At 51.4% G+C, this 20,546-nt stretch overlaps 1 protein-coding gene across 3 annotated transcripts in view; it reads right to left on the bottom strand.

The window, feature by feature from the left end:
- Positions 1-20,546, bottom strand: part of FSTL4 (follistatin like 4) — a 420,631-nt gene that overhangs the window by 98,391 nt on the left and 301,694 nt on the right. For all 3 annotated transcript variants that reach the window (XM_030829211.1, XM_030829231.1, XM_030829222.1), the window contains exon 6: positions 19,902-20,025. In XM_030829211.1, coding sequence (XP_030685071.1) covers positions 19,902-20,025 — 124 coding nt within the window. The remainder of the gene's footprint in view (positions 1-19,901; positions 20,026-20,546) is intronic.

The following is a 20,546-nucleotide window of genomic DNA, read 5'->3' as shown; positions in this document are numbered from 1 at the left end:
AACTCCCAGGGCATTTGATTTAAAGGGACATTGTCATCTTTAATGTTTTCATCCCGAGGAATTAGAGAGCGCCGCTGCGATAATTTAGAAGCTCCTGATTTAAGGGGCAGCCTTCGTGGTCTAGCTTCACTGTATTTCCCTTTTTATGATTCCAGAGAGTATTTTCTGAGAGATAATAATGTTGGGTGATATTTCTCCTTTGTCAGGTGGAGGCCTGAGAAGAAAATTAAAAGAGATCCTTTCTTCTCCCCTCTGTGAGGCCAGGCTATGGACTGCGGAGGACTGTCACAGCCACCTCCCGCCACTCCATCTCCACAGGGCCTGACCCTGCCTTCCGGCGACCCCAGTGCTGAGAAGGAGAGGCAGGCGGCCATCTTGGCCCTGTGGGGAACTCTGGGAATGGTCTTCACTGTTCAGCTCCTTCTCTCCTGACTGCCACCCCAGGCAAGGGCCACAAGAGCCTCCCAGAATCATCTTTCTTTTTGTGCCCATTTCTGTTCCCACTTTTGCATCCGTGTTCAGGTCTTCTACAGTCTCTGGGGTTTCCTAGCCCTCACTCTTCCCTGTGGGTGTCTACAGGTCGGTCCTCCTCAAACTGACTTTGACCACACCCTCCACGCTTCCCTGGCTTCCTCGACATGCCCAAACTCTGTGGCCTGCATGTCTTTGGCAGAGAATGCTCTGTGTTCACCTCAACCTGCATCCATTCCCTCCTGTGGACACAGCTGGACTACATTTCCCAGCTCTTCCTGCAGTTGAGGGAGCCATGTGACTGAATTCTGGCCAGTGGAATGTGTCAGGAGGGATGGGTGCAAGGCTTTGCTGGGCTCCAAAACAGCTCCTGCAAGCCCCTCTACTCTCTCCATGCCTCTGTATACCGGCCAGATGCAGCATCCAGTAAAGGAATCTGAGGCCCCAGGACACGGAAGAACCGCAAACTGAAGATGCCGGAGTCCCCATGTCACTGTGTGCACAGAAACTGAACACCAGCCTTGAGCTGTTACAGGAATGAAGAACAAATCTTTGCACTAATAAATATTGCACTAAGCCCCTGAGATTCGGGGGTTGTGTGTGACTGCATTTAGCTCCCTAACACACGCCCTTGCTGCTCTCGTTCGAATCCCTCCCTCCAGCATCATTCCTTCTCTTTTATTTGTCCATGGCACGGGACAAGTTGGCCATATTAGATGGTCTGGAGCCTTCCCATCTGTTCTTACGCTTAGGCTGTTGCCTCTGACTGGGATGCCTTTTCCCACTCCCATACCTGCCTGTGAAATCCCATCTGTCCTCCTTTGTGAAGACTAATAGCATCATTTTGCTTAGCTGCGTTACACCCTCCTCTCAGTTTCCATGGCGTTCTTTTGGCAACCGTCCCACAGCCTTTTGCCTTATTTTTGCACATGTCTTGTTTTCCCATAGAAGAGTGGACTTCTTGGAGCCAGCGACCAAATCTTACTCATGGTCAACCTGTCTGTGTTGGAATGTACTCTGTGTGGTGTCCAGGGTGTTAATTTTGGAGGACATCCCCTGATTTGAGTTTCATCTCTACCACCATGTACAACTTTTTGATGCCTCAGTTCCTCTTCTGTAAAATGGGGATAAAAAGAGACCCTGCCTCAAAGAACCTGCTCTCAGGGAGAAAGGGAAACCCCCGTGCATGCTCCACGTGCCACCCACCGCCCCTCTTTGCTGCAGTCACCTGCTGACTCTGGGTTATGCCCCACCCCATTTCCTGTGTTGTAGCCTATGGCTAACAGTAGTCTCCCTTACATGCCACCTGTGTAAGCGCCAAGTGATTTAAACATCCAAGTTGATTACCTGCCAACTCTCCACCTTACAGGTGGCCATATCCTGGAGTCCAGACACTGTCATTACAAATAATGGCAGCCTGAAAACTCGTATCTTCAGGCATCCTACTCTCTGATCACCTCCCATCTCTTCTGATTTATTCTGTCTGGTATCCAGACTCCAAGAATTCTTCAGCCCCACCGGGAATCTACTGACCAACTGTATGCCTGTCACCTGTGGTGATGTTGCTTCCTCCTTACCATGGAATTCCATGGAATTTAAATCACTGGAATAATACTGTTGCACACACTCAATTCCCTTACCCCCTCTTGACAACCCTCTAGCCCTGGTGAAATCTGTCTGGGTGCTGTCTGCTTATACCTGGGTAGCTGAACATGCTGGGGAAACAGCCACCCTGCTGACTAGTCTCACTTTGGATTCAGGACTAGGACCCTCAAGTGGGTCCCGAAAGCTGCCCAGAGATCACACCACCTCCTCTGCATCTGTCCCTCTTTCACTCTCCTACACAATCGTTCCCGACCTTCTTCTCCTTCCTTAGACTTCCACATCTCCTCCCCTATCCTCACGCTCAGCCATGACCTTGCTTCCTGATTCACTGAGAAAACAGATGTCTGCACACGCACCCACCACACCGACCCACCCATCTCTGTCGGCTCACACGCTCAGGCTTCTTTCCTGTTAACTGGGTCTGCCGCCCATGCATCTAAGAGAATCCCCAACCTGGGCCCCGTATTCCACCTCCCCTCGCCTACTCAAAGAAGTCATCTGGTTGTATGCCTCTTCCTTCCACAGCCTCAATTTCCCCTTTCTACTTGACTCTGCTCATCCACAGACATGCCAGTTGCTCCTGTGTGTTTGCAAAAGTCTTCTTGGCCCTGCTATCCTTTTAGCTACTGCCCTATTCTGTTCTTTGCTGCAAAACTCCTCAGAAGATTTATCTTCATTTAGTTTCTCCAGTTCCTTTCTTCCCACTCCATCTTAAACCCAATCCAATGAGACTTTTGTACCCTCTCCCATCCCATTGCATGGAAACTGCCTTTCAAGCTGAAGACCTCCAAACGACTAATACACGTCTCTTTCCTTTGTCCTTATCTTAACTGAGCTTTCAGCACTTGGCACAGCTGACCGCTTCCTGACTCACTCTTCTCTTGGCTCCCAGGACATTGCACTTGCCTGGGTTTCCTCCCACCACTCTGGCATCTTCCTCTCATTCTCTTTTGGGGCTCCCACTCCTCTTCCTGACCTCTTCCCATCAGAGGCTCTTAGGGCTCCGTCTTGGCTTCTCTTCTCTATCCACATTCACCTACTCAGTGATCTCATCCAACTCATAGCTTTAAATGCTGTCAGTATGCTAAGGATTTCCAAGTTTCCATCTTCAGCCTAGACCTCTCCTCGTCTATCCAACTGCCTGTTCAACACTGCCACTTGAATGTCTGATAGCATCTCAAACTCAGTATGCCCCCAAATTAACTCCTGATCTTCCCTCCCAAACCTCCTCCACCCATGGTCTCCTCCGTCTCAGTTAATGGCAACTCCATCCTTCCAGTCCCCATGCCCAAAACCCTGGAGTTATCCTGGACTCCTTTCTTTTCTAATAACCACATGCAACTCATCAGCAAATCTCTTTGGCACCGCCCTTCAGAATACACCCATGATCCAGCCTCTCCTCACCACCATCGTGCCCATTAGCTGGATTATTGCAACAGCCTCCTAGCTTGTCTACCTGCTCCTACTTTTGCCCTGTAACAGTCTTTCCTCGAAACAGCAGCCAAAGTGCTTCCTTTAAAATATAAAGTCAGATCACATCCGTTCTCTACTCGAAGCCCTCCAATAATCTAGTTTCTCCCATTGTGAAAACAAAAGTGCTTAGGTTAGCTTCCAGGGGCCCCCAGGACCTTTGACCCTGCCCCCAGCTTCCCATACCACTCCAGCCATCAGACCTATTTTTACCTAGGTGGCTAGGACACATCCTCCCCCAGTGACTGCGTGGCGAGTGCCCTCACCCCTTCAACACCTGGCTCACATAGCCCCTCTGGATGAGGCTTTCCCTGGGCTATTGTATTTAATTTCGCCCACCCCTGCCCTGCCCTGCCCTGCCCTGCCCTGCCCTGCCCTGCCCACCCCTGCCCTGCCCTGCCCTCTGTGTTGCTGTTCTCCAAAGTACCACTCATGTCGTAATCTACCCATCCATTGTTGTTTATCTGTGTCTCCTCCTTGCAGTGCAAGTTCCGTGAGGGCAAGAGTTTTCGTCTGTGTTGAAACCTGTTGAATTTCTGCAGCCTAGAACAGCTCCTGCCAGGAAGTATTTGTGTGAATGACCGCACACTGCCTCCAGGGATAAGCGCTTTTCACCTGCAGGCCTGCCTTGGGGGCTGGGGCTGGCGGGGACACTGCAGCCTCAGGTGTAGGTTCTGAGGGGGTACCTCTGAGGTCACATGAGCAGGGAGTACCTGCCTACCTTGATGGCATCAGGAAGTCTTCCAGAGTTCATAATTGCACCCTTTGATGGAAAGCATTTGAAAAAAAGCTCTCTACAGGAGGAAAAAGGACAATTTTTCATGCCAAATAATGTTACCAAAAAAACTGATTTTGCACAAATGGTATCCTACATGAAGGATCTCAAAGCATTTTGCAAATGTGTATTAATTGGTTATTACAACATCCCTGCCAGACAGAGGAAGAATCATTCTCCTGAATAAGAAGAGAACATTTGGTTTTCATGATTAAATCAGGCACGAAGATGGAAGGTGTGAGCCCCAGGGTTCCAGGAGCAGAGGAGGGTGCTCCCACCTGTCCTCCAGCCAAGGCTTGGTGGGACTCCTGGGTGGCAGGTGGCCTCATCAGATGTGCTGATGGAGTGCTGGAGCCATCGTGCATGGGTTGGAATTTTTGGTCTACTGGGTAACCGCAGGGAATTACTTAATCTCTCTGTGTCTCCGGCTCTTCACCTCTAAAATGAGACATGTGGTATCTTTTCATAAGGATTGAATGTCACTAAATGAGATAATGTTAAGCTGCTTAACACTCAGTCAATGTTATTAGTAATAACAAATGTCACAGCACAGCCACCAGCCACAGACTTCTGCTCCGTGCCTCCTTCATGAGAATCCTGTGCACCTGACTGGCCCCAGCTCTCACAGAAGTCTAGAGTGGGCATATGAAGTCTCAAGAAGTGCTTGACAAATTGGGTTTGGGACCCCTGAGGCCTCACTGTAGTCCCTCCTGGACTCTGCTGGGTAGCACAGATTCTAGAAGCCAGGGTGTTTCTGATGGGCTGGCCCTTGTGGGACAGGATGCCAGGCGGGGTGGGCAGCGTCAGGACCAACAGTCCCCCATCCCTCATCTGCACCAGCAGTCCTCTATCCCTAGCCACTGGTACCTGCAAGGCCAACACCTGCCAAGTTTGAGGCACCAAAGGGGTCTCCCGAAACAGACGCTGGTGACCAAAATTGTCTAGAATGACTTGAGAGGCGGCATAGCTTAGTAGGTAGGAAGACAAGCTTGGAAGTTGAACTCCTGGGTTCAAACCCTGCCCTGTAACTCTCTAGCTGAGAGGTGGGCAAGTTACTCTAGCATGGTGCCTCTGGGCCTCATCTATAAAAAGGGGATAATGATAGTTCCTCTCTCATGGATTGTTGCAAGGATTAATGAACTCACTTAGAATAGCTTAGCATCAACTATCAATGTGGTATGATTATCTGAAATTAATTATGTGGCTTCAGAGGCAAGCTCTGCAACACATGGTGAGCCCTGCAATGCTCTGCTCCTTAGGTATGCGATGCCTCTACACCAGGTGCTGGGCAAGTGTCTGCCCATGCAGCCAACACTCCATCGTGGGTGGGCTTCTCCACTGTGGGCCCTGGACTGGTTTCTTAGTAATCAACTTGCAGACAGAATGACAAGGCCAGGCTTGTCACATCACCATTCTTTTCCCAGGGATCAGTCCAGAACTTGCCTGGGCCAGATGGTAGGCATGAATGGATACATAAGAGCAAATATTCACCTGTCGTGTTGCTTCAATTTGGGGCGTTTCCTTAAACTCTCGCCTACTCAGAGCTGAAGCCCAAGAGCTTCCTAACCTGTTGGCTTTGTGACTTCAAAGATCATGTTTGTCACATCTGAGAGCAGGAAACTCAGCCATGGTGCTGATTCATGTGGCACCTGCGGGGGTGTCTCAGTTCGCTCTGGAAGCTTACTGTCCTCTGCAGAGAACTGAGGGGCAGCCACTTGCCAGGCCACTCTCCCTGGAAGTGCCCATGGCATCAGAGCATCTTCATCTGAGGATCAGGAACCAGGGCTGGAGACCCGGAGGCCAGTCCCTTTGGTGAGACCGAGGCTCAGGCCAGAGCCTTTGTGGTTATGCCATTGTAAGGACCGCACTGCTCCCCTGGGATGCGGGCTACTCCCTGCAGCCTGGGCATCTTGGTAGACATTTGAGGTTACAGAGCTTTTAAGGGCCTGAGCCTTCTGAGACACTATGTTCAAAAGGAACAGGTTGGGTGCAGTCAGTCTAGTCTAACACAGACTTTTTAAAGTCATGCTGCTCAGACTCTGGGGCCTGGGAATATTTCATCTGCTCAGCTGCCCGGCCAGGGCTGCTTACAGAGGGGCTGGGGCCTGTGGTCTCAAGGGCATGGATCATAGGCTTGGGCTGAGTCCAGCAAGATCAATTACCTCTCCTGACGTCAAAGGGAGGTGCACACATGAGTGTGAAGGCTCAGGAAGGGCCCACATGGCCAGATGACCCCAGTCTCTCTCCTTATGTCCATTTAATGCTGAGTTCCTCCCTCCTCTCAAAAACCACTACTTCCCAGAGCCCTTAACCAGCAGCACATCCAGCTGCTTTGAGTTTCCCCTGCCCTGTGCTGTCTTGCTTCCACTTCACATGGGCTGCCTTCAAATTCTAACCAGGCAGTGGCTGGCAGGTGGGAGGCAGGGAGGCTGTGGAGAGTCTGGCATGAATTTTCCAAAGTGGACAGTCAGCCTCTGAATGACAGAGAGCTGACTCTGGGTCTGGGGGCCCTGCTCAGCCCAGGTCTTTTTTGTTAATTTAGAGAATTCGAGGGAAGCATCCAGAGGGGAAGCCCACGGTCATTCCTTTCCAATTAGATGCAGCTACCAACTGCTTCTCCAACCAGCAGAAGCCAGAGCTCCCTGAAATGCTGCCCCATCACCGCTCCTCCTTGTGTCTGGGAAGGTGTGTGCACATCTTCAGTTGAAGGCAAGGGGAGATAGGTGCTCTGTGATTGGGGGGCTGGGGAGGGTGAGACCCAGGAAAAATGGGCAGAACTTTGAACTGCATGGAATACAATCAGTCGGTACACTGTCCACAGGGCAGACATCTGCATTTAGCCTGAGACACACTGGGTTGCCTCCAGGGCTGCCTTTAAGGTGTGGCCACTATTGCTCCTTTTCCAAAGCCCCACCTTCCTCACAGCTGGCCCTTCTGCCACTGAGCATTCCACATTTTCTGTGTTTTTCCAAACTCAGAAGCCCTTAGCTTTACCAGGAAGCTCTGTCCATCGCTTGGCCAGCATTCACAGAACAGTCATTCTGTAAGTGCCCTAAGCCCTCAAGCCTCAAGGGTGTCGGTGGAGGCCCAGGCTGCAGGATGGCTGGATCCAGCTGCACCTTGCACCTACTCTGCTCCCTCTGCACTAGGGGACATGAGGAAGGAGACATGGTGGCCACATCTCCCACAGGGACACAGTCTGCTTGTTACCAAGTCTGCTCGTTCACTCAGCACCTCCAGGTGTCAGTGGTGGCAGGGCCCTGGGCTAGCTTTGCTCTGGAGCTTTCTAGATGCTGAGTTATTTAACCTGTAGTACTTTTAGGCCCAGTTCCCCACCCACCCCTGTTTGTTCTGTCTGAGCCAGCCAGGAGTTGACTCCACTGCCCTTAAATCCCCTTCTGTGCCCTGAGCATGGAGCAGTGGCCTCCCCAGCTGTGGCCTGGTACAGTTGCTGCCTGGACAGTATTCAGCCCGGGGCTTCCTGCGAGCTCCTCCGAAGGCTGTCAGCCTTCACCAAGGTGTCAGTTACCCTGAGGGATGGGTGTTCCGAACACCCATGAAAGGCAGGGATGTGACTTCTGTTTCCAAGCCATCGTTTCTGTGATGTTGAACCTGCTGCCAAGCATCAGCACATTTCCAAGCACCATGGCACACAGGTAGACTATTGAGGGTCAGGACCAACACCAGGGCTGGAAGTGGCTCAGAAGAGGAGTCTCTGGAGGTGCATTTATTTGTGGGAGCTGAGAAGGAATGGATATTTGATGGGGTTTGGGTTTGAGAGAAAGCAGTCCTCCACGGGACACCAGTTCTGAATAACAGGTCTACTGCTCAGGCCCTGCTTTCTCTGTGGAGCCAGAAGCCCTGAGCTTTGTCAGGAGGTTGGAGGCGTCAACTGCTATGGTTCTGCAGGACAGTAATCCTGCTCCTTTCACACTGTCATCTGAAAGGGACCCAGGTGAAATGTGTCTGAAAACACCTGTGGCACACGGACTTCAGGACTCAGAAAGGATGCCAGTTCAGGGGCCCTGCCCTCTGCCACAGCACAAGTGAACAGCTCCCAGAGAGGGTCTGCCTCACCGAGCCCACCCTCTGCCCACCCCAGAGTCACACATCATGGGGGAAGACACAAAGACTCCAAAGAGTCGTGGCTGGAGCGGAAGTGCAGCCAGCATCCTGCCAAAGTGTGCAGCTCTGGAACTGCCACACCTGCTTGTGAGTTGGGCTCTGCAGCCCCAACCTCCTTGGGCCTTGGTTTCCTTATTTTTGGAACTCGGAGGTCAGCAGAGGTGCTGCCTGCCAGATGCCTCGCATGGCGTCTGGCACGCAGTGAGCAAGCAGCCTGCAGTGGTTGCTGGGAAGCAATGGGCTCTGGAGAGTCATTAGCAACTCGCTAGTGGAGGCTCTGTGTGAAGGGGATTGGGAAGATGAGTAAGCCCAGAGACGCCACTCAGATGGAGAATGTGGGGCGGGCTTGGAGGTGCCACTCCATACACTGCCCATCCCACCACCTGTGGAGGGGGAGAGAGTCCTCTGGGGCCCATTCCCACCCCACCTGGGTGCGTTTTGCAGTCCCAACAAGTATATAAACAATCGTTCTCCCTGAAGCACCTGTCTGATGAAAAATTGCCCATGCCATCTGGAGAAGAACGGCTCTCCAAGGGCACAGCTTGCAGGCTGCCCCAGGCGGCTCCCTTAGAGGCCTCCTTGCACCTTCCCTGAGCAGATCTATATGGGGAGTGGGGCACGGGATGGGACTGTTGCTGCAGTGTTGGAATTCTAGTGGAAGCCCGAAATGGAAAGCCATTACCAAGTACCCCCATGCTAAAGAGTAACAGAAAGCCACCTCGTGTTGGCGACCAAACTGCTGAGCGGTCCTCAGCTCATCACCCTCCTCAGCCCACAGCCAGAGGAAGATTTGGATTCACCGGGAAGTCTGAGCAGAGGAGAACAAAACTCTTCTCCTGCTTGTACCTGTGCTGAGTCCAGCCTGTAGTTCCACAAACTAGTTACAAGTGTTCGCTTGTCCCAGTCAAAATCAGGATCCCAAGCGTGCAAAGACGCTATCAGCCTTCATATATAAAGGCAAAAATCTGGGACCTCCAGAACCCCACCAAATCCTGTGTGAGCTAAATGAGAACTCGGGGCTCTGAACATATGGCCGTTACGTGTGCCCCCTTCTACCCAGACTCAGAACATCTGCTCCTCCATCCATGGGGAAGATTGCCCATTGGTTTATTTCCATGCTGCACTTGTGATGACCTTTCTCTTCCTGCTTATCAAGAACACAAATAAATACCCAGAAAGATCAACTTCCACAGCCACTGCCATCCTCTGACTTCACAGGTCTTCCAAAAAGGGAAATCAGATAAGACTTGGGTACGAACACTTTACTACAGAGCACATTTTAATCCCACTCTACCTCTTGCCTTGGGTCTCTTTATGGTATCCAGGGAGCCTCTGGGAGGCATTTGGTAAGGACAGATGCTCTGTTATAAAGGGTGCTAAGGGTGGCTTGGCACTGTCCTGTGGAAGGCCAGCTTTGGGGGAAACAGGAGTCCCACCAGGACAGCAGTGAGTAAACGGGAGCATGGTGCCCAACCGAGGGGTGACTGCAGGTTCCATGGCCCCTCTCTGCCCCTCAGCCACCAGCTCACAGACCACCGTGTGGAACCATGGTGAGCTGCTCACCCGGCGCGTGCCACATGTGGGCAACAGGATGATTCCACCATCAAGGGGAACCCTCAGGTCTGTTCTTCATTCGCTCTGGGAACTGCCACAACAGCTCTGAACATTTTCTCTTTACTACAACTTTTAAAAAGTCCACCATGGTCTTTAATCCCGGTGACAAATGTTTGTCAAGCACCTACTCTGTGCCAGGCTGAATGCCCACCACATGGAAAGTGCTAGGCTCCTCTTCCCTGCTCTGCTGGCCTTGTCCTCCTGCTGGAGCAAGAGCCTTGGGCCATAACCACCCTGCCAGCTCTTCGAGGTCACCTCTACTTTCCCTTTGGCCTTTTGTGCCTCCTGCATTTGTTACTGTCTAGCCCTGCTGCCATCTTTGCATACACTCATTAGTCCTGTGGCCTCTGACTATATTTCAACCACCTGGCGACTCTCCTGCTCTCAGCCTGCCTCGGTCCTCAACCCAGAGTGAGGGTGTGGGGAATGGCTGGCCTCTGGGCTAGAAGAGGTGCTCCTTAGCCTTTGGGGCTAAAGAGCTGCTCAGGAAGGGCCACGGTAAGTAGGGATCAGTATTGCTGATGCTGAGAAAATCTCAGATGGGGCACTGGCCTATCTTCTGGGGGTTTCCAGCTCACTCATCTGCTGCTTCAGGCAGGCAGTAGTAGCTCAGGTGTCCAATGCCTCTCCCTGCCTGGCCAGGGACTGTCTGTCCCCAGGGTCGGGCTCTCCAGCCAGCTCCTATCAGGGGCCACTTTGATGCCGAGGCTTCTGAGTGCCCTGGCCCTGAGTGTGGCCCACAGCTTTTCACCCAGTCAGTCACTATGTCCCATGTGAGTGGGGTTCCTCTTACATCCCCACCACTCCCTAACCCCAGGACACAGCTTGTTTCCATGCAGCCCACGAGCTGGGCCTTGTAGTAGTTGTGGTGGGGTTTTGCAGGGCACTGTCATGGAGCCTGAGAATAGGTGACCAGAGAGGAAGGAAAGAGCAACAAGCTAGAGAACTGGCGATTGTGCCCTAAGCATCCTTCCTAGGCTGGTACAACCTCAGGCAAGGTTTACCTTTCAGAAACATGCCAAGGTGGGTCTTCTCCACACCTCAGGACACCTGGTTATCACTAGGTACCTCAGAGCTCACACCACCCACACCCACGCTGAGACAAGGGCAGTGCTGGTAGGCCAAGGAGGCAGCGGGCTGGGGGGCACTCCATGTTACCCTCAGTTTGGTTTCTGGGCTCCTGCCTGGAGCCTGGGAGGTAGCCTTGGCCATGCAAAGATCTCCCTTGAGATGCGAGCTCTGGAAAGCTCAGGAATTCACATCCTAAGCCCGTCAACACTCCAATCCAAGGGAGCAAGCTGAGAAATCGGGAATGTGACCTTCAGTGCTTAACTGCATATTGAAGTCCTCACAAAAGCTTTGCAAAAACATGGAAATTTATGAGGACAATACGGTGCTATCCTAGTAAAACTCTGACATTTAAATTGTTCTCATTTTATATCTTTGTAATGAAATTCTTTGTTTCCTCTGCAGCCATTTTTGAGTATTTACTAACATTCAGAGAGCTATCTCCTGCATGCAAAATTTCGAGCTTTATGATGTCAGGCTGGGCTCTGTGACACATGAACACGAGACTGTTCTGCAGCCCCTGGGGGAGTTCTTACCCCAGGAATAGCGAAGGACAAGGTGTCCAGCCACCCCGCTCCTGCCTCTCCCTCCAAGAGGAGGGTTTTAAAAAAATCACCAAAGCTTCATATTTTAATGAGTTTTCTTTGCAATTTGTATGTAATAGATTTTCAATAACAACCTGTAATTAGTTCATTTTCTGCTATTCAATTGCTCCGCACGGAGGCCACTGACAACTTCCAGCTGGGATCTTTAAAAACGGAAAGTGCTTGAAGACTCAGCTCCAGACCATGACTAGAAAGTGCCCGGTCCCACCATGCAGCTGTTAGAAGTAAACCATTGAGATGGGAAAGGGGCAGTCTGGGTTTGAAACTTCCAAGTGTGGGAGAAGAAGGAACTGGTGCAGGGTGCACTGGCCAGCAATCATCAGTCCTGGTTCAGAATTGAGCCCTCTGTGGTGTAATGGGGGACAGAGACTGTTCCACCCAGAACCCCAATGCACAGATGGGGGCCCCACTCCTGCCACGCCTGTTCCTCATGCAGATGAGTCACTCATCAGACACTTGCCAAGGGGCTCCTGACAACTTTTCCTGCACAGCAGGGGCAGGTGGAGGCAGGTGCATGCACTCAGCTCTGTTTCTGTCTCTATATAGCAAGGGAGAGCCAAAAAGGACAGAGTCCAGACCCCAGAACATCAGGAGGTCGTAGATAACAGCTCTAGGTCCTAGGAGGTCTTAAATCACAGCTCTGTTCACATGTCTGTCCCAACAGTCATCACTGGAGGCCTTCAAAGGCCAAGTCCAGCTCTCCAGCTGATACTCAGTCCCCTCTCCAGCGGCTTGCAGGCTGGCATACCTGCAGTGATGGGGACTCACCACTCACTGGGCAACTCTGGAGAGGCTGGGGAGGGTCCCCCTCACAGCTGAGCTAAGCTGGACTTCTCCAAGCCCTGGCCTCTGAGTCTGAGTTCTGCCCCCGGGGCCCTAACTGTGGTGGTGGCCTTTCTACCCTGGGTATTGCCTCCTTCCTCAGTCAAGCCCCTTGTCCCTTGGGATCACATGCTCCCCCCCACCCACCTGCCTGGGACACCTTTTTCCTCACCCTCTGCCTGGTTATCTCTAGCTCGGCGTTCAGGTCTCTGCTCCGATGTCCCTTCCTGACCTCTCTGGGGACAGTTGGTCCTCCTGCACCCAGGACGCTCTCTCTCAGCTCCTACTTTGTTTATTGGGTCATCTTTCCGTTCCCCCCCTGCCTTTCTACCCAGGTGGCAAGCTCCCCATGGGCAGGGCCTGCTGTGGTCTTGCTCACAACTGAGTCTCTGCCCAGTGCTTCCCCAAGAGTGAGCTCTGTGTGCGTTTGCTGACCTAATGCCACCTCATCTTTCATGGTTTTCCTCCTCTTATGCTTCGTGACCTCAATTCCTGACCCTTTCCCTGTGCTGCTCTCCCTGACCTGGTCAGGTTCCTCTGAAAGGCTCAGGTTTGTGGCCTGCCTCTTCCATGCTGCTCCACGCCAAGTATACAGATGGGAGAGGAGACCAGGCCTGTCCCTCCCTGCCCAGGAGCTCACCCTGCTTTCAGAGAGCCTCGGCCTACAGTAGCTTCAGGGCGGACCCACTGGCCTTCCCACAGTGGTTTTCCTTCTGCGTTTGCCTCACCTGCAGTGGGGAGCTTGGGTATTTGTGGCCGACGGTTTTGCTCCAGAGGCCTGCCTTGCCAGCCTGCCAGGGCCCAGCATGGAAATACAAACCCATATTCTATGCCTATGAATTATTTCCAAGGTATGCAGATTTGCACAGCCAGCAAAGCTGACCTCCAGGTGAGGTAGCAGGAGTTGGGCCGCTGGTCTTGGGCTGCTGCAGCCAGGGTCTGCTGCATCAGGAGGGATGTGGCTGTGGGCCAGCAGGCATGCAGGGCTGAGGAGCGGGCTGAGCGAGAGCCCTCCTCTGCATACGTGGTTGCCAGAGGTAAAGGTAATTACACAGCCTGCCAGCTGAGCAGAGCACTTACTCTGAGGAGGGCTGAATGGCTAGTTAGCGGCCCTGGGGTCAGGATGAGAGCTTTCTAGTGTGAGTTACTTTCATCTTCAATAAGGCATCATTAGCCCATGTGAGAAGCAGGGGCTCCCCTCACACCCAGTTGCTCATCCAGTGATTAGGGATGTCCGGGCTGGGGATGTCCAGCTGCCCTGCTCCAGCCAGGCTGATGCTTCTCTACCAAGGGCTCCAGCTGTGGGGCCCCAGCAAGGCACTTCCTCTGCCCCTGTTTTCTCAAGGCCCCCTGGAGGCATGCAGAGACCCTCTGGGATCACTGGCCACAGCTGCATGTCTGGACTCCTCTCCTTGCCCGTTGTATTTCTCCATGTCCTTCATGCCCTCAATGAGCAACACTGACCAAGGCCTTCCTGGGTGCCATACTCCATGCTGAGCAAGAGTGCAGGATGGGTGAAGCAGCCTCTATCCTCAGGGAGCCTGTGGTCCCTGAGGGGGAAGGACAACAATGGCATGGCACAGGGTGATGGGGCACACACAGAAATCATCATCACCCCCACCGCCGCCATCATTGACCTGGTTAACGTTTGCCTAACACTTACTATAGGCAAAGTCTCATGCTACTAATCACTTTACATTAAGTAGCTCCTTTAGTCTTGAATAACTTTGTGCATGGTTGTTGTTCCCATTTTACAGATGGGAAACTTAAAGCCCAGTTTAACCTCTGGTAGGGAACTGTCCAAAGTCACACAGTTAGTCAGTTGCAGAATAAAGATTCAAAACCAGGTCTAGCTTGGACTCTGGAGTCCACACTCTTAATAATCAGGCCACAGCCTTGTTAACCCAGGGCTGTGGGCGCACAGAGGAAGGTGTGTGGGGCTTGGTGGAGGAAAGAGAAATTGAGGAAGACCTCCTGGAGGAGAAGACCATTGAGTTGGGGCTTGAAGTTTAGAGAAATCACTGTGAGGACAGTGAGATTCTCTTCAATGGAGAATGCAGATGTGTTGCAAAGTTTGTTTGAATGCCTGAGAAAGTTCTAGAATCAGACACACCCACTAAATCCTGAGTCTGCTACCTGCTGACTATGTGACCTTGGATTAGCTACTTCTCTGAGTTTCAGTTTCTTCATCTGTGAAACTGGACATAGTGTACAGTGCTGACACATGTTAAATGCTGGGTATCACTTTATACAACTGGAGTACTAAGAGCCTATTACTAACTACAGAGATATTGACAAGCAAAGTCATTCAAATGGAACACTGACTGTGAACCCCGTCCTCCAGCGCTGTCCTCAGGAGACTCAGCAAGCTCACGTGGCAGTGGGCTTCTTGAAGCCCTCTCTATACACTTGAAGTCAGGACGGCACCCCCACCTCTGTCTCTGGGAGGAGGTGGTGAGACTCACACTTTCTGTCTTCCAATTTTCTTTTCTTTTTTTTTTTTTTTGGAGATGGAGTCTCGCTCTGTTGCCCAGGCTGGAGTGCAGTGGCGCCATCTCTGCTCACTGCAAACTCCGCCTCCTGGGTTCATGCCGTTCTCCTGCCTCAGCCTCCTGAGTAGCTGGGACTACAGGCGCCCACCACCACACCCGGCTAATTTTTTGTATTTTTAGTAGAGACGGGGTTTTGCCATGTTAGCCAGGATGGTCTGGATCTCCTGAACTCATGATCTGCCCGCCTCGGCCTCCCAAACTGCTGGGATTACAGGCGTGAGCCACCGTGACCGGCCCTGTCTTCCAATTTTCAATTCCTCCCTTGGCCATTCCAGCTTTAACTGTTTTGTGCCCTTGAGAAAATGAGGGACCAAGGGCAGTGAATCAGTTCTTCGGCCACTTTATTTGCAAATCCTGTGTGGGAAAACCAGTGTCTTCCTTTGGGGTAGGGGGAGTCACTGGCACCCATAGTCCTGGCTTCAGCCAAAACTGAGACCAGCCCATAGGCATTGCTTGCTCTCCAAATTCAAGGGCCAAGTAAATTCAGATAAAATTTTTGATGAACCTCATGCTATTTAAAATCTTGTTACTTACTATCCAAAACTCAGGAATGAAATGGAGTAGAACAAAGCAGTATCCTTGCCATCTAAGCTCCTTGTCTGAACTCACCCTACCTAGATAAAGAGCCAGATAGATCTGGGTAGTGAGGATGCTTGCAGTTGTTTATTTTACCATCCTGCTCAACACAGGGTGGGTGTGAGGATTGGCTGAGATAGCGTGTGTGCAAGTCTGGTATGGGGCCAGGCACTATTAGTTCCAAAGGATAGTGGTGTGGTAAGTGAAACTGCACCATCCCTTCACTTTGCAACAGAGATGGTGAAAAAACAGATGTAAATTCACCAGATGACCATATCATCTGTTTCATAGAGTTGCCCCGGCTGTAGTGGTAGTCCTATAGATTAAAACACTGTTTTCCTTTCTGCTTGCCTGGAGCTTACACATGTCAGAGGTGAGGAAGGGTGTCTGGCTCCCCTACACTCAGCACCCCAGGTCCTCCTGACACTCCGCCTGTGTGGTCACTGGACCTTAACACATGAAGCCCTTTATCCTGCACTGCTGGCTGCTCAAAACCTTCCCATGCATCCAATACATTCATGGGCTTTGATCTCATAGGAGTAATTAAAAGGACAACTATTTTCTAAAAAGCAGAAGAAACTTGCAATGAATTTAAAGTGAGAAAAATCCTTGTTTTAGCAACGTGTTTTCCCCAATCCCAACCCGAGCACTCAGAACAGTGCAAAAACCATGCATTATCGAGAAGCTTTTTAGATGAGCAACTTTGAGGTTAATTTACTGTGATGAACAGACAGGGCCAGCACACACCTTGCTTATGATGACCCTGGAGCCTGGGTCTCTGCCATGGCAGGGACAGGTGGCACTACTCCTTGTTGGGGTGGTGGGGGGTGGCGTGGGGAAGGGGAGGCAGAGGGCACGTGCTGGAGAAGGACACTGAGCCTTTAGTTCCTAGATCAGCCTGTGGTTTGGGAAGCCAAAACAATGCAAAGAGAATGTTTAGTTGACAAAAGGAGGAAGCGGGGGCACCCTCATATTTCATTCCTGTCCCTATACAGAGAGAGGCAGTTGGGAGCCTTGGTTCCATCTGACAATCAGAAAGAGACTTAACTGACTCCCATGACCAGGCACTGCCTGCACCCCAGAGGAGAGTCACCTGTTCCTCAGAGCCAGGAAGGGGGTACAGCCCCATCACAAACCAGCTCAGCACAGACAGCCACCAGCTGTGGGACTCCTAGCATCACCCCCCACCAGCTGCAGATTGTGGCAAGCATGGCCCAGCCAGGGCCAGGGCAGCTGCGTGGGAAGACACGATTTAGGAGACCACCCCCACAAACCTCAAGAACTGATAAATACAACCGTCTTCTCTGGGTAAAACAGCCCCGAACCCACCATCCTTTAGTAAAGTGATTGACTCTGCATCGGTAGGCTACTGAGCTGGAGTCACCCCACAGACCTCACCCTGCCTTATACCCAAGGACGCCAACAAAATAGAGACTAGAAAATAAAATGCTAATGCCTCAACCTCTGCCAGCCCATCAGCTGTAGTTTTTAAAATTAAATCCAGAATGTTGTTGCTGACATGTTTGAGATATTACTTTCTGGGTTTTAGTGAGATTTCTTTAATGCCCATCGATTGCTGGGTAATAACTTGTACCTATATGTCTCATTTCAATTACCTATTTAAAATTCGCTGAACCATAAATCTATTCCCAGAGCTATGGGAATTTAGTTTAGAGTTCCTGTGACTTTGAAAAACCATTGATCCCCATATGCTCCAAGTGGCTGCATGTCAAGCCTTTATAGTGGGGTTTAACTCATTTTGCGCTTCCTTAATGGCTGTGAGTTTACGTTTTATTGCATATCTATTATTTGGGCTGGGCTGTGATGAATGGTTTGGCTGTCTGGTTCAAAACAAGTCCAAGGCGACAGCAGAATCTAATCTGCTTTAAAAATGGTGATTATAAAGCTTTCCAAATAATAATCCAGGAACGAAGGGAGATGAAACCACATTGCTCTGTTTGAGACACGTGGCTGGAAGTCAGGCAATGACGTCCTTCCCTTCCCAGGGTAGCTCATGTTTATAATGACCTTACTAGGGATGCTGGAGAGGCCTTTTCTTTCATCATAGCAATAGGGATGCTTCCATTTCCTTGAGAGCAAAGCCAAGAGCTTGCTGTTTGGGCCAGACCCATTCATGGGAACTGTGCTCATAAAGCAGAGGCTGCTATGGTACCAGGCACCAAGATGGTGCCCAAGCAGTGCTATAATCTGCTTGATGATGGCATCTGGGACATTAAGTAATGATTCCCAGTATGCCCCACAAATCCCTGAAGTCCAGTCTTGGCCTCTGGCTCTAAAAATGCAACTGAGATTTTCCTTCATAACTCCTTTGGCAGAGGGGTCCTAGGCTCAGAAAGCATTTCTGGGAATGTCTTGGAACTATCCCCAGAAAACATGTTGCTGCTTTCCTGACTCGGAGAGCTGCTGTTCCTGTAACCTGCCCTAGCTGCTTGAGCCTACTCTTGTTCATGTTCCATGGAATCATCAAGGAGCCTCAGTGAGGGGAGGCGGGTGGGGAGGATATTGCCAGAAGTGGACTCCAAGGGCAGGAGAGAGGGTCTTGTCCAGTGATATGCAGGTCAATGTTTGGCTCCCTAGAGAAGAAAAAATGTCCCCCCTTTCCCCTTTTTGGTAGCATATGTGTGGTGTGAATTTCTATGATGTAAATATTCCCAACGTGGCCAATTTAAAGCAACCAAGTGTTTGACTGTTTGCTTGCAAAATTCCTGAAAATTTAACAATGAGCTCTCATGAACCAGGTGTGGGGAGTTGTGGATACTTCCACACATTCCAAATGTCTTTCCAGATGTATTTCTGGAAATAAGCTCTTTGGCCCACAAGACAAACACCTCCGCAGCAGGATAAGCCTACCAGTCACTCTCGCCTTATTATGAACCAGCATAGGCAGGTATGAGTTTGACTAGTGGGCGGGGAGGAGGATGACGGGGACCCTGCACAGTCACAGTAAATCAAGCAAAGCTCTGGAACCCGGGGGTGGACTTTGGTACTAAGGATGATATGAACTGGAAAGGCCCCTGCAACCACGTCAAGCTCATGGACACTTCCCATAGGGAAAAATCATGCTTGCTTCTCTCCTCTTATGTCATCCAAGTACCTCTCTATTTGCCACGAGGGCCCTTCTTGCCAACAAATCACAAAGATCCCTCTTCAGGCCTTGTGAAGGTATGGAATAGCAACAGCCCAAAGAGATGTCACTCTGAAGCAGGAACACTTTGCTGGAAAACGGGAGTCCAGGTAAAGGCTGGGGTTGAGGGAGGATACCAGGCTCTGTGGCTCAAGGTACTCAGTGCCCCTGGGGGTGGGGAGGGCTTGCACTTAGGAACTGTGAGCTGGCAGGTCACACCCAAGGGTATATGCATTGCCCGCTTTAAGCAGAGCTTGAACATCTTCTAATGTAAGGGGCTTCATCTCTTTTGGGCCAAGGATGTCCCCTTTAGTCTCCAGCGTGGGCCCAGCACCGCCCTTTCCTCTCCTCTCTGCTGACCCCTGCCTGGAGCTAGGCACGGCTCTTGTATCTTGCATTTCTTGTAAGTCCTGTCCCAGCACCACCTCTGGTTAATGTCATCTCTTGGAAGATCACCTCAAGTAAAAGATACAGGTCCTGAAGGCATCCCATCCACTTGCGTACGCACCAGGCACTCCCTGGAGGGGCACTCAGAGTATCTCCTCTGTTTTCAAAGAGCACCCACTTTCCCTTCCTCTCCAGGGATCCCCTGCCTCTCTTCACTTTGGACCCTCACTCTCCATTGTCCTTGGGTAGTCGCTGCTCCCTGCCGCTGCATGGCCAAGCCTCCAGGCCCTCCTGCAGGGTGTTTTTCTCCAGGCAGGGCTCCCCACATGGCCAGGCCCTAGCCTGAGGATAGCCCTAAAATCTGCTTCCTTCTCCTTCAGTCATAGAATCCCCAAAGGGTGTTCACAGTGCCCTCACAGCTATGCTTCAATTACAGTCCTGGGCCCCTCAAAGAGCGAGAAAAATCTTTATTCAAAAGGAAGAGGGCAAGCCCTCTCTGGCCCCATCCACTCTCCATTTAGTCCTTTCTTAAAGCCCAGGCTTGTTGCAGAACAAATTCACCAGCTTTCCTCTGTATAAGAAACCAACCTGGGAGACAACTGAGGACAGACTCCAGGCACCCAACAGCATTTTGGTGCAGGAGCACCTGCGGAAATAAGCCCTTTTCCCACTGGGACCCAACTTACGGAAGGCCATGTAGAACTCGCGGAGGGTCAGGGAGCTGTCACTGTTGTAGTCGTCAAATCGGAGGAGGTCACCTGGTGAGCAACCAAGTAAGTCTTCATCCAGGTCCTGCTTCTTCAGCACATGCTGTGGGGTGAGGAGGAGAACAAGGTCAGAGTCAGGTGAGTTTAGAATCATGGGCATTGATGAAAATGACTCAGGCCAAGGGGGAATCCAGGGACAGCTCAGTGGGCCTTGAGGGGCACCTGAAGCTCTTTGGTTTTGTCTTGTCTGACTCCTTCATTTTATGGATGAGAAAACTGGGGCTCAGAGAGGGGAAGTGGCTTCCCCAGGTTCACACAGAGCTTGGGGCAGAGTCTAGACTAGAGCTCAGGTGTGTCTTTTCCTTGTCTTGGCAGATAGACCCAGATAGTCTGAGATGGGAATCCTTGAGGCCACCTGCTCTACTGCTGTGTGCTATAGATGGGGAGACAGGAGAGAAACCCAGCAAACAGTGGCTGAACTCAGTGTGGGGACAGAGGTCCGCCAGCTTCCAGCTGCATAGAGCTGGAGGTCACTGCTGCATCATGCACTCACCCACCACCCATCAGCCCTTACCCATGGTAGACAGTGCTGCCTGGACACAGCACATTCCCAGACCCCTCCGT

Source organism: Nomascus leucogenys, chromosome 2 (genome assembly GCF_006542625.1).
Source record: "Nomascus leucogenys isolate Asia chromosome 2, Asia_NLE_v1, whole genome shotgun sequence".
Classification (NCBI taxonomy): Eukaryota; Metazoa; Chordata; class Mammalia; order Primates; family Hylobatidae; genus Nomascus; species Nomascus leucogenys.
Note: the sequence above shows the minus strand (reverse complement) of the source record. Positions and strands in the feature narration are given on the sequence as shown.